The sequence below is a fragment of the Necator americanus genome, chromosome V, assembly GCF_031761385.1.
Source record: "Necator americanus strain Aroian chromosome V, whole genome shotgun sequence".
Taxonomy (NCBI): Eukaryota; Metazoa; Nematoda; class Chromadorea; order Rhabditida; family Ancylostomatidae; genus Necator; species Necator americanus.
In genome coordinates, this window is record NC_087375.1 from 34,960,648 (window position 1) to 34,973,568 (window position 12,921).

Genomic DNA, 12,921 nt, shown 5'->3' on the forward strand with positions numbered 1-12,921 from the left:
CCAGCAGCTTTTCATCTGAAACATAATTTCACAACTAACTGTTCTACTCCTGATAATGTTTAAAATCCTTCCAAAACTATTGAAACTATACAGCAGAGGTACTCGCACTGGTTCCCCTCCGACAGAACGTGAAGTCACAAAAGGGGCTTTCATTTAGAGTACTGGTGAAAAAATGGGGAACAAAAATGCCAAGAATATTGATAGAAGATACAGAAGAACCGAATAAAAAACCAATCAAGTTAACGAAAACTTCAAATGAAAAGTCCATTCTCTCCTGTGAAAAAAAAAGGATTCAGCAACACAAAAATTTATCTTATTAGATAAGTTCAACAAAGTGAATCATGCAACAATGAAAGAAAGTAACAAAAATAAACAACAAAAAAAGAAAACCGGAGCTATGTACTTGTGAATGTAAAGATACTTACTAAAAGAAACTTTGCATTGATTTTTTTCTGAAACTATTTTGCTTTTTTACTCTTCTTCTTCTTCTTGATGTCGATCCTATCCGGCAGCTGTTGAACCATGATCAACCCATGATGGTAAAGCAAATGACATAAAGCCTGCACTTCCTCTCCATTTATGTCATCCGGCATTTCCGACAACGACATCCACTCTGGATAGCTGTCACAAAGAGCGTTGAATCCGCTCACAAACTACAAAAAGAACATTTCGGATAGCCTACTGGATGTAAAATTGGCAACAATTATGATATTTCCTAACCTCCGCGGGTAACTCAAAGTTTTGTTCAGGAAGACCCTCGTACAAACGTGAGTTGGCCATACGGTGAACGACGTAGCAATCATCATCGCTTTCGAAAATAAGTCTAAAAATAAAGGATGCAAATAAGAAGATGATTTGATTATGTTAAAGGTATGTGAAGGAAATATACCTCTGAGCGTGTCTTCGAATAAATTTCACTCTCGTACTAGGACGGAACTCTAGAGGCTTCCCTTGTAGAATATTTGTATTAGATCCTACGACACTCATAGCCTTCTCATCTGAGAATACAGTCGAAATATGCTGAGCTGAACTACGTAATCGTAAATATTAGTAAACCTTCTGTGAGTCTTGGAGGTAGAGCAGTTCTCATGAACTCTCTGGCCATTAAGTCGATTCCTCCGTCGCATACTTCTCTTATTGAATTGCGTAATACAGTCATATGGCGATCAAGAACTGATTTCCATCTGAAGCATAAACGCAGGGTAATAACAGGAATCAAAACGAAAATTTTTGATGAAAATTAAGTCAAAGAAGAACAACGTTTCACTTTATATGAAACCTACTTCTCCTCAAAATGCTCCTCCATGCGGTACTCTATACCTGCCACTCCACCCATGTCCAACATTCCAACCGGCAACGATTTTCGCATTTTCCAGCGATTACTTGCCAAACTCTTTACTGCCTCAGGGATCTAGAATTTCTTCTTTCTGCGAGCAGCAAACGTATTCCAACAACATTACAACTAGTGAAAAATACTTTCAAAAGAAGCTGCAAATTTTTCTGATATGTTTCTACTGTAGAAATGTTCTGGGGAATAAAACAAAAAACCACTTGAGTGATCCCTGTTGTTAAATTTTCAACTAGTATCAGGACGAAGGATGCAGAACATTCTCAGCCGATGTCTTGCTGTATCTACCATGCTACACCAACCACTTTTGAAGAATACTTATTAATTGAGAACTGATGCTGCCATAAAATAGCTTAAGATACAGGAAACTTTAGTTTTAGGCAATAATTTGAAGAATGAAATTTTTTTTCTAAAGGTTCGACCGTTGGTTCAGAACCATGAGGAAAGCGCCCTTTGAAATCAACATGTAACACATACCATCTTCTCCATAAGATCAGCAAATGACCAGTGCCTGCCGCTCGAAATCGTTATGTGGAAAGAGTGAATATCATCGGCGGTTGAAGCCTGAAACATGGTTTAAAATCATAGAAATCGTATTCTCATGTGAACAGGTAAGTATTTAGACCTGGTGAATGAAGCCACGAGGAATGTAAAGCAAATCGCCAGCTTCAATCCATCCTTCAAAAGTCGGCTTTCGATCCTTCATGTCATCATCATTGAAATTCCCTGAACAATGAGATAAGAAATAAATTTCTGAAACTGATTAGTAGTCATTTCTCACCACTAGAATCCAGCGGTAGTTCATCGTCACTAGAATCCGGTGCGTACACCTTCCAATACTTTTTGCCCTCAAGCTGCAAGAGGAATGCGTCGATTTCATCCCAATGGGGTGCAAAGCCAGCCGAACCAGCTGGAGTCAGATATCTGTGGATAATCATATGTGAGGTCTTCACAATTCTTGTACTAGGAAGCATAGACTAAGTCTTACGTGTTTGCACCAACAAAACACCCGAACATCTCTTGTAGAACTTCACAAAAATACCATACGCGATCATCGAAAGTCTGCGGATTAACAAGCTGCACAGAACGACCAAGCTGGAATGGAATTTTTGTTGGAAGCGATAGAACTGATGTCGTTGAGTAAAACAGTACAGCAAGATGTTCTTTAAGATGGTTCGAATATACGCGTCCAGTTCCATTCATTGTTCGCCGGACTCCGTTCTTATACTCCGCGATGTTGATGTTTGTACCGTACTCCAGATAGTTCTAGAAGAAGTAGATCTAAACTTTCTAATAAGGATTAGATCTTGTAATTAAGAACACAATGACGAATTAGTTAGGAAACAAGCAAGTTTTTGAAAATTTTCCAACACTTGTTCAAGAACATGAGCACACAGGAGCAAACAAATATGTTTCAGAAAAGGATGAGTGCTAGTAACATCTTTCTCCAGCGTTCTCAGATTTTTTTCGCCCTAGGTAAACGGCAGTGCAATTGGATCACCGACTTTTCTTCTGTTCTTAGTCTCTTCATGAACATGAACAACATCTTGTGTAAATTTACTTGCTTACTAACCTACTAACAGATAGAAGCTTACCTTCTCCATGAGTTCAACCAGCCTTTGAGTGGAGAACAAGTTTGAATAGTAATTCAGAGTGCTACGCTTCGCAATAAGAGCGTTCGATTGGAAGAAATCTCTGCAAACCATTCTTTGAACCATTCGGAAATCTACGGTGTTCTCACATGATCACCAACTTGAAAAACGTTTGGACATCACAGGGTGCGATCATCCAAGCAAAAGCACGTGTAGCCGTTACGGAGGAGTCTTCGTCTGTGAATGGGAACTTGTCGAAATCCGGCATAAATGAGATAGAGTCACCGTTTGTATACTGAAATACAATGACATAAACGGAAAATGGAAGCAAATATTTCCGCGTATGAACCAAATACTCGAAACATGATTGTGGCAAAAACATTGCCTGCAGCACTGTTGCTTCTCTGTCTTCACCAATGTGTGCTTCCCCTTCGGATTCTTCGTCGTCGACATGGACAACGGAATCATCAGAGACTTCTTCACTTTCATCAGATTCGCCCTCATCTGTCCCACTCTAAAAAAAAACTGATAGAGGAGAAAACTAATGAAAGACATTGGCATTCGTTGGCCACTGACCTCGTCTTCACTTTCCTCGTCTTCATCCTCTTCAGGCTCCACAATTTCGCCATTTACAACCTTCTTTCGCTTCACCTGCAGGTATACTAGCAGAAGTTCTTACCAAAAATAGCTTTACTTTTCAAATATTAGCACTCGACAACTAATAACGATGAATGTTTCTCAACAGTAAATGGGTTACTTTGGAAGGTTGGCAATAGAGTGGAATTTTATAGTTTCATATTTTCTCACGAACGCACTTTCAAACTGTTTTCCTGTCCATCTTCTTCAGCCTCTGTTTCCTCCTCCTCTTCATCTACCTCTTCATCAGTAACTTCTTCATCTTCTTCCTCTTCATCATCCACCTCACATTCTTCATCTTGAAGTTCTTCATCGTAATCCTCATCTTCATCGGAATCTAATCAACCAACATACCAAAAACTATCAATTAAAACATAACAGCGAGAGTTTTAAAGAAAAGATTACAAAATGTAGGAAACACGTACCATAACTTTCTTCACTTTCCAATCCGTCCATGTTTTGATTTTCATCTGAACAATGGGATATAAGTAAAAAAAAAGCATGTGACTGCACAACTCTCCAACTCAAAACAGCAAATCATGTCCAAAACCAACTGCGTGGCTCCTATTTTTCACAACTTTTTCGAATAAAGGTTCACGAGGTTCACGAACGTGTAAAAGGGGAATAACGAATAAAAGGTCGGTGTAGTGTAGCGGTTAGAGGTTCCGCTTCCTGCACGATCGATCGGAGGTTCGAATCCGTTCTAGTGCTCACTGAGCCTTTCATCCCTCCGGCGTCGATAAATTGGTACCAGACTTGTCTGGGAGGATAAAAACACTGACCTGACACATCGGCTAGCCACCGCAAGTCATTATATAGGCCAGTTACACGTTCGTAAACCTCAAACGATTCGGAATTGAAGTGAACGGCGCATCTCAAGCGGATTGATTAACGCCAGAAACCTTATCCTTATTTTTTCGAATAAATAGGCTTATTTGCTATTTATTCGAAAACGCTGCGGAAAATAAGCAAACCATGTCAACTACAGGTGGCACTCAAGTCTTAAATTTTGTTGTTATGAATATTAAGCACCCGTCTTCATATCATTAAGCAGAAATGAAAAGATGGTGAAGTTAAGGATGCACCTCAACAGCGTCAACCCAATTAAAAATTAGTCAGCTCAATCAGTGGTGATCATTCTTTTCATTCCTGCTAAGTCACTTTTCAAGCTAAAAAAAAACAATTGAAAACCTGATTAATGATGCTTGGGAAGCTGAAAAGGAATTGAAGGAGAGAAATGAAAAAAAATGACGGAAACGTTGTTGGGAAAGTGTATTATAAACAATTTCAACGGCACGAAACAACTCAAAACACATACCATTATCATCTCCTTCCTCTGTTTCCAACCGCCGTTTCTTCTGAAACAACCCAATACGTATAGCAAAGAAAATGAAAAAGAAAGGGAAGACAACTGGCATTCGACATACCCCTTTCTTTGCCTTCTCACCATTTCTGTTTTTCGCCTTTAGTACATCCGCAAAAACGTTGACATTCTCATTAGAGTCGCCTACATAAACTAAGAAACGATAATGGAATGGTTGTGAAGATTCCGAGCAACTCACTTAGTTTTGTCCTTTTCGAAGACATTTTCAGCACTGGAGATTCGTTAGCAGTTCTCAACACCATTGTTTGTAATTCTTCGTTTAACACCTTTTGGAATACGACTATGAATTTCAACTCGTTCTGCACCCGAACCATCACTAATACGTTGCCTTTTGTTTTTGAACTGCAACATGCTCAAACTGTGCAACGATATTGAATACACGACAGTCCTATGAAGCACTTACCTTCTCATAGTGCTTTATTTTTGGTTCTTGAGGTGATGGTTTCTTGTAAAATACTTCTCCTTAAAAAGAAATGCCAACAGAATTAAATGAATTCGGAATTCTCTGCTCATATATTCACAAACAAAACCTAAGGAGAACTCAAAAAATAATACTTTACACGGAAAACCGGACTAGGAGAATTTAGAATTTTTGAGTGTTGCGAAAGCACAGTCCGTTTTCAGAAAATTGATTGGTTTTCAAAACGAAAAAAGAAGAAAAAAGATGACATATTAGAGGACATGGAAGAACCAACTGGCTGTGACTGCCTCGCCATTTTCAATTGCTGCCCAAGGATCAGTTCCCTTTTGGGCTTTTTCGTCATCCATTTCAACAATCACTGGTGTGGTACGTTTCTTATGACTACCGTTATTCTTTCGCACCATTCTCAACAGCTTCTAACTCTAAAAGATAAGAACATAAGCTAGAGAAAAGTCCAAAAGCCAAGTAGAAGGCCTATCGGAGCGGGTGGTCGTAAAACCCAGACACAGTAAAAACAAGTGTTATCGAAAACGAAGCCATAATTAATCAGTGGTGTCAATGAATCACTAAAACCAATCACAAAAAAGATCAAAAACTACAAGTGCAACTATCCTAAAAAAAAACAATCGGAGTTCTGCAAACATCCCGTTTGGCAGTATGCTTGTCATACCGTATCCATTAATTGCGGTCAGTAAGATTCCCGACACACCCTTCGTCTGGAAGCAAATAGACATTGAATTCTTAAATTGTTGCCCACACTCTTTCATGGGCTATGATTCTCTCAACGTTTCCTTGGAAATGTATATATATCCATAACATATAGGATTTCATTCAAGTAGCTGACTATGCGCCCCAGGCTGCTTTATATCGTCACTTGATGTGATGCTCAGAACATTCCTTTCTTTTGCGAATGTATTTATTTTTTCTTTTTTTTTTCTTTACGAACTGTATCTAAAGCAGTGAACGTTCCTTTTTTCCATTTGCTAGTGAACAGCTTCTCCAACTTTTGGTTAGTTCTAACTATATAAGTCTTCATTGACTGTTTTTGCTGTAACCATTCTTTTTTCAATATTTTACTGTATCTGAAGTTTTTCTGATGTGGCTAGATATCACGTTTCATGGAACTTTTCTCTCTCTTGGTTTTTGTTAGTGTTATTTCATAAAACTGTTTTGCAGTTGTTGTTGTTTTCGAATGCAATAACCAAGTAATATATCCACACATTCCACTGAGCTCTTCAAATACCGTCAAAAAAGCCTTAAACCCAATGATTCTCTCCTCTTGTTAGAAACAAAACCAACTCGATGTCTAATTCCAAACTCTGTTCTAAAAAAGATTAAAATAATGAAGATGATTCGGGAAGGGCTTCTCGTTCCTAAAAATTATCTCCCTACTATTAATTTTCCTTATCTAAAGATTCTTACCCTTACTTAGAATTAACCTTGGCCAGAAGAGGAATGAGAGGAGCAATTACCTCAACAAAGTGACCATGTAAAGTTGTCGAGGTCAAACAGTTTATTTGTTTGTCACAGACGTCAGCGGTAAATTCTTTCGGTAACATACAGTAGTCATCACCTAATTGAAGGATTCCTTACGTCAACAAAAAAGCTTTATTATAATGAAACACGTATTTATTCTACAATTTGGACAATACAAAATTCGGAAGGAATTGTGTAAACAGCCATAAAAAATAAATATGAATAGACCAAAATTGACTTGAATTACAAGTATAGCTCTTCCGGCGCGCCTTCTTTCTTTCGGTATAAGACATTTTCCTTTGATTTTTGGAAATCTTCCATTGTGACGCGCATACGACGTTCTCGTAGTGCCAGTAGTCCAGCCTCAGTGCACATTGCCTAATTTAACAAGTATTAAGGGTTATGTCGATAAAGCAATCATTAGAAGCTTCTCTCACCTTAATATCTGCACCGCTCAACTCGTCCTTCGCGAGAATGAATTCCTCCAGATTAACATCATCACTCAGAGTCATCCGTGATGTGTGAATCTGCAGAAAGAATACTTGAGAAGAGGATTTATTTAATTCTGATTGACGCACTGAGGTTCATTTAACGAAAAATGGTTATCTGCATTGTTTGAAGCAAGCAAGCCTACTCTGAATTGGTTTTTCATGAGAAGGATAGATCCCAACCCCAAATTAGAAATCAGGGATTGAGAAGAATAAACGCCTCAGAGAAACAAGCACATATAGAAATTTTGGATTGTCACTCAGGTTCTTTCACGGAAGATGATTCTTTCTGTAATTTTCTAAAAACCCAGGTTAGAAATTAAGTGAGGACTCGAAAATGCTTGATCTAAGAGTGTTTCGCTCTAGCAGCGAGGCATGGTCTGGTCAACCAGTATTAACTATTTAATAGACGAGTACAATGTGTAGATCTACTTAATAATATCGAATATTAACAAAGTTACCTGGAAAATCCTTCTTTTTGTCTTCTCATCAGGGAGCGGGAACTCGATTTTCCTGTCAATTCGGCCGGGACGAATAAGGGCAGGATCGAGTGATTCAATACGGTTAGTTGCCATCAACACCTAAAATTTACTCCATGGCCGTCATACATAGTAGTGGTTCCTAGAACCCAAAAATTCTAATTTCGCTAGAAACTCCCACTCATATGGGAAAAACCTTTCGAATTCTTTTCTGACCAACTAGAGGAAAATGCATGCACATCACGATAATCAAACTGTGAGATTGAAAAATATTAAGAACGAGGCGTTTCGAGTCATGTAAAGAAGTTGTCGTAAAGTTACGAACTTTGACATCACCGCGAGAGTCGAAGCCATCGAGTTGATTGAGAAGTTCAAGCATAGTACGTTGAATTTCGCGTTCTCCTCCGGAGTTCGAGTCATATCGCTTCGTGCCAACAGCATCGATTTCATCAATGAAAACAATCGACTGAAGAAAAGGTTTTCAGCTCCATATATGATTTCAAAGCATACTGAGTAAGATCACTTTTTAATGATCTTGAAGTGGAACCACATATACTCACTGGAGCATTTTCCTCAGCTACTCGGAACAATTCGCGAACCATTTTTGGTCCATCTCCCAAGTATTTTTGTATAAGTTCCGATCCAACAATTCGAAGGAATGTAGCTGAAGTTTGGTTTGCCACTGCTTTAGCAAGTAACGTTTTTCCTGTACCCGGACAACCATACAGGATCACACCTAAATTACAACCAAATATAGTTCAATAATACTGAAATTATATGAAACAGGTATATATACCTTTCGGTGGTTTGATGCCCATCTCTTCGTAGTACTCAGGGTGAGTTAGGGGCAGCTCTACAGACTCCTTGATTTCTTGAATTTGTTGATCAAGGCCACCAACATCGGCATAGGTTTCCTGAACAATGTCAAATGTTCACGACATTATTCGCAACCATTCTAAAACTGCTGCAAAACGATACAAATACAGACCTGTGGAGCCTTTTCTAGTTTCATGACCGAAACCATAGGGTCGGCGTCATCAGCAAGTACTCCAATAACAGCATGGTTCTGAATGAAAATAAATAAAAAGCTAATTCATTAATTGGTTCACCATTAGACATACGAAGCTTGTAAAATTAGGAATAGAGAGAAAATATAAAGAATTAGAAATAGGCACTGTACTCTATTCGACCATAAAATGAATTTGAAAATGAAATGAATCAAATGAATTTGGAATTTTGGAGTAATTAACTGATGTATAGTAGTGATAACATCAAAATGAGAATACAAATCATACTTTATGGTTGAGAAGAACAGCGCATCCAGGCTCAAGCTGCTCCTTGTCAACAAATGACATGATGTTGACATAGTGCTCACTTCCAACATTCTAAAATATGTAACCATTTAATGAAGACTATTGATAATAGAACTAATGAGACGTACCGTTGAAACAATAGCATGTTGGTCATCAATTATCTCTTCTAGAGAACCAACAGCCATTGGTGTTCCACGAAGTTCGTCTACCTAAACTCAGTGCTGTTGTCGCAATGAAATATACGAATTTTAAGAAAAGCAGGCATAAAATAAGTACGTTTTAGAAATCAATACGTAATGAAAGGCTTGCCTTAGTTCTTTCCTCCTCTTGACGTTCTTCTTGCGGTTTCAGGCGTTCTTGGTTTTGGATGAACTCCTGCTCCATAAGGAGATAATCCTTTATTCGCTCACTTTTCAGCAACTTCAGGCGACAACGAGCATGCGGAGTTACTAAAATGTGTCGAATACACATAGAACCAACTCGTTTAAGGCAAAGAAAATTCTTAAACGTTTTCGGTCGCGCTGTAGGCTAAAACATTCACTCTCGCTGCATGAAACAAAGCTGCTTTTAACTTATTTAGCAAAAACTCTTTACTAGCTGTTCCGTTGTAAGTGTAAGCACTTCTCAAGGTTATTTCGAAGTGTTTTGTGCTGAAATCTTATACTGGAACATAAGATACTCTCAGAACTGTCAATGCGTAGCTTTATTGTATCTACAAGTCGCGAGAAATTGAGTCAAAACTTTGTGAAACTTCAAAAACAGAACGTACCAGCAGGAAGTTTACTAGCCGTATCTGGTCCTTTGGATCCCTTCTTTCTTTTCCCTATTCTGGATGGGATTGGCGCTTCATACTTCTTCTTCTTCTCCTTGTCAGCATCACCTCCACCTCTTTCGTTTCCTTTTCCTCCAAAGCCTGACTGTTGTTGACCCATCCTTCACCTTAATAACTGTAGGACTTGATGATATTGAGTTCAACTCGCTTTATTCTTATAAAGAGCGAAGACGCAAGGAGTCTGGCATGGAGTTGACTTGTTATAGTCAGAACCGCAGACAACAACACTGTGGAATCCTTTGGAACGTAAGAACATCAAAAATGATGAGGAGAACACTCAAACTTCCTGACATCAGAGGAGGATGACATTGTTCTACCACAGAAAACTCGTCCCTTCAGAAAAACGTTTTCCTCTATTCCTACTCACAACATAGCTGTAAAAGGCTAATTTATTTCCAGTATTTGTATGGAAAAAGAAACTGCTCCTATATGCCTCATTTAAATGCAAAAAGAACCTTTCTTTGAAGAAAACATAGCACCAGTTCAGAAATGGAGAGCCGAAAGTGTACGAGTTTTCTCGGCAACTTATGTCGATTGGAGCAAGAACGCACCTTTAAACTCAGTGGCAGTTTATTCGTTCTCGTTGAGGATTGGAATATTTTATAGTTGTTACTTTTCATAGTACATGTTTCATGAAAGAAAGGTCTATTTGGTCTGCACAAAAGTTTGTTTCTTCTGGCTTTTTTCTTCTGGCGTGCACTAACCTATCCTTCGATTATTGATGGTTTTTAGATCCGTATATGAAATATTTTTTCTGGCTTAATCGTGCCTTTGAAGAGTTCATTTCCTTTATTGCAGAGGAAAGATGATGCAATTTATGTTATTGTTCAGTCGCCAAGGAAAACTTCGTTTGCAGAAATGGTATACGGCCTATCAGGACAAGGTAGAGGGTCCACATATTCTGTTTTATTGCAGTTTTATTTAACTGACTTTTATGTATTCCTTTTGAGTCCCAGACGGTTCAACAGTTACCACATTTTGTTTTTTTTTGTACAAATATGTATTTCTTTTCAAAATAGGCCTAATCGTATTCAAGTAGTATATTTTATTTTAGATGAAGAAGAAAATTTGCCGTGAACTTATCACGCAAATTCTTGCACGTAAACCAAAGATGTGCGCTTTTCTCGAGTATAAGGATCTCAAAATTGTGTATAAGAGGTAAATAATTGCTTTTAAAATGATGACGTTTTTCAAAGAAATAGTTTGGCTTCGATTCCGTCCCTCATAGAAAGTCTCACGCATGGCGTTCTAGGTACGCTTCGTTGTACTTCTGTTGTGCTATTGAACAAACTGACAATGAGCTGATATGTCTTGAAGTTATCCATAGATACGTGGAGCTACTGGATAAATATTTTGGGAGTGTGAGTTCTCACAAATACTTCATCTTTTTTAAAAAACATCTGGTGATTGAACTAGTGGATGTTTTGGAAATGGCATATATCAAATGTTTCATTTTCATCACTTTTTTAAAACAATTGTGTCTGTTTGACTTATCCTTTTGTTCACTTTTTCACTCATTTATTGTTCAATTTGTAGGTATGCGAACTCGACATAATCTTCAACTTTGAAAAGGCTTACTTTATACTAGACGAATTCCTTCTGGCTGGAGAAATTCAGGAGACGAGCAAAAAGCAAGTGCTGAAAGCAATCGCAGCTCAGGACCTGATCCAAGAGGTACGTGTGCTTGTAGCCATGTCGAAATATTTTGGTTCAGACAGGAGTTTTAACCAAAATATTCCGACAACACTTTCAAGTTTGAAAGTGCGACAATAATTTTTAAGTTACACTCCAATAAAGTTTTTTTTTTTACGTAATACAGTCGGTCTCATTTTTCTTCTATATTCAAACAGAATAGTATTACTTAATACAGTAAAGTCCACCCCCTTTTTTACCGTATTTGTCCTTTTTTTAAACCATTTATCCATTCTTATTTGGCGATGTCTTCCTGACATTCTGGTACGGAGAATTTTCGTGTGAAAAGCTATCCATTTACTTGGTATGATGAGCTACAGGTTTGAAAGTGCGACAAGTATAAGTTAATATATATATATATATATATAAGTTTAACTTATTATTATATAAGTTTATATAATAATAAGCTTCATTTCAATAAAGTTTTTTTTTTAATGTAGTACAGTTCGTTTTGTTTTTTCTTCTGCATTCATGGGGGGCTGTTAGGATACAAAAGCACCGTTAGCAGGAACTTCCCCCGTCATCACACTCATTTCTATGGATAGTTTTTGGGATTCGAATCGCATATGAAGAAGCTTGAATTGATACCTACCCTGATTTTTCGATTCACCTCGCACCTAGCTAGAACTTTTAAGATCCTATCGGCGTCCTCCATTTTTTTTTACTAACAGATCTTTTGAGAATCGCTCTTCATTAGCTTCCAAATTCTTGCTCTCTATCTCTGGAATGGACCTTCAGTTGGGGAAGAAGAAAGTTGTTCAGGACTTTTCCCAACGCATTCACTTTTACCAAACTATTCGCGAAAAAATTCACTGGGTATCCTTCACATCCCCTCGATTTTCTCTGAGTCATTAATAAAAACATACTTGACATTTAGTTGCAATTATGCCCGAAACAATTTCTCGTAAATAAATGTATTTCTTTCGTTGCTGTTTGTTCTTCAAATCTCGATCCAAATCGTTGTTGTTCAGGAGGAAACGCCACAAGGCTTGTTCGAAGATCACGGTCTCGGCTGATTTCACAGCTGCTAGCACCTCCAAGGCTTCAACTTTTATTTATTTTTGGAGCAATTTTCACTTCTTGAGGTTACGCTGTCGAAAGTATCTTTTATTGTACTTTTATGTTTATCTGTGATAAGTTTTATGTATTCCTTAGTGATTGTAGAGTTTCCTGTGGCACCTGTCTTATCCGTTGCAGCCATCTGCCCTTTTCAGTTTGGGTCGGCCGTTTTTCATTCTAAGTCGATTTTAAGTGCTTTCT

At 38.0% G+C, this 12,921-nt stretch overlaps 3 protein-coding genes across 4 annotated transcripts; 1 reads left to right on the forward strand and 2 right to left on the reverse strand.

The window, feature by feature from the left end:
• Positions 1–458: 458 nt before the first annotated feature.
• Positions 459–5,785, reverse strand: RB195_016144 (uncharacterized protein; the record flags this gene model as incomplete). 2 transcript variants are annotated; one of them, XM_064207170.1, is made up of 22 exons in its annotated part: positions 459–653; positions 721–823; positions 890–998; positions 1,057–1,184; positions 1,284–1,411; positions 1,826–1,912; positions 1,974–2,074; positions 2,130–2,272; positions 2,337–2,443; positions 2,501–2,614; positions 2,944–3,043; positions 3,102–3,235; positions 3,326–3,454; positions 3,517–3,591; positions 3,756–3,913; positions 4,002–4,046; positions 4,895–4,934; positions 5,004–5,083; positions 5,139–5,171; positions 5,227–5,302; positions 5,364–5,422; positions 5,656–5,785. In XM_064207170.1, the coding sequence occupies 22 exons, from the start codon at positions 5,783–5,785 to the stop codon at positions 459–461; spliced, it is 2,274 nt and encodes a 757-aa protein (XP_064063050.1). The 2 variants fall into 2 exon arrangements, with proteins under 2 accessions (XP_064063050.1, XP_064063051.1); XM_064207169.1 differs by lacking the exon at positions 5,364–5,422 and having other exon boundaries at positions 5,139–5,302; positions 5,652–5,785.
• Positions 5,786–7,100: 1,315 nt separating this feature from the next.
• RB195_016145 (uncharacterized protein) lies at positions 7,101–10,069 on the reverse strand (the record flags this gene model as incomplete). Its single annotated transcript, XM_064207171.1, has 11 exons — positions 7,101–7,235; positions 7,295–7,384; positions 7,807–7,926; positions 8,150–8,290; positions 8,385–8,560; positions 8,621–8,738; positions 8,813–8,890; positions 9,120–9,209; positions 9,266–9,346; positions 9,447–9,586; positions 9,907–10,069. The coding sequence occupies 11 exons, from the start codon at positions 10,067–10,069 to the stop codon at positions 7,101–7,103; spliced, it is 1,332 nt and encodes a 443-aa protein (XP_064063052.1).
• Positions 10,070–10,774: 705 nt separating this feature from the next.
• RB195_016146 (uncharacterized protein) lies at positions 10,775–12,677 on the forward strand (the record flags this gene model as incomplete). The annotated part of the gene is made up of 5 exons (XM_064207172.1): positions 10,775–10,852; positions 11,024–11,127; positions 11,222–11,330; positions 11,506–11,643; positions 12,633–12,677. The coding sequence occupies 5 exons, from the start codon at positions 10,775–10,777 to the stop codon at positions 12,675–12,677; spliced, it is 474 nt and encodes a 157-aa protein (XP_064063053.1).
• Positions 12,678–12,921: the final 244 nt, after the last annotated feature.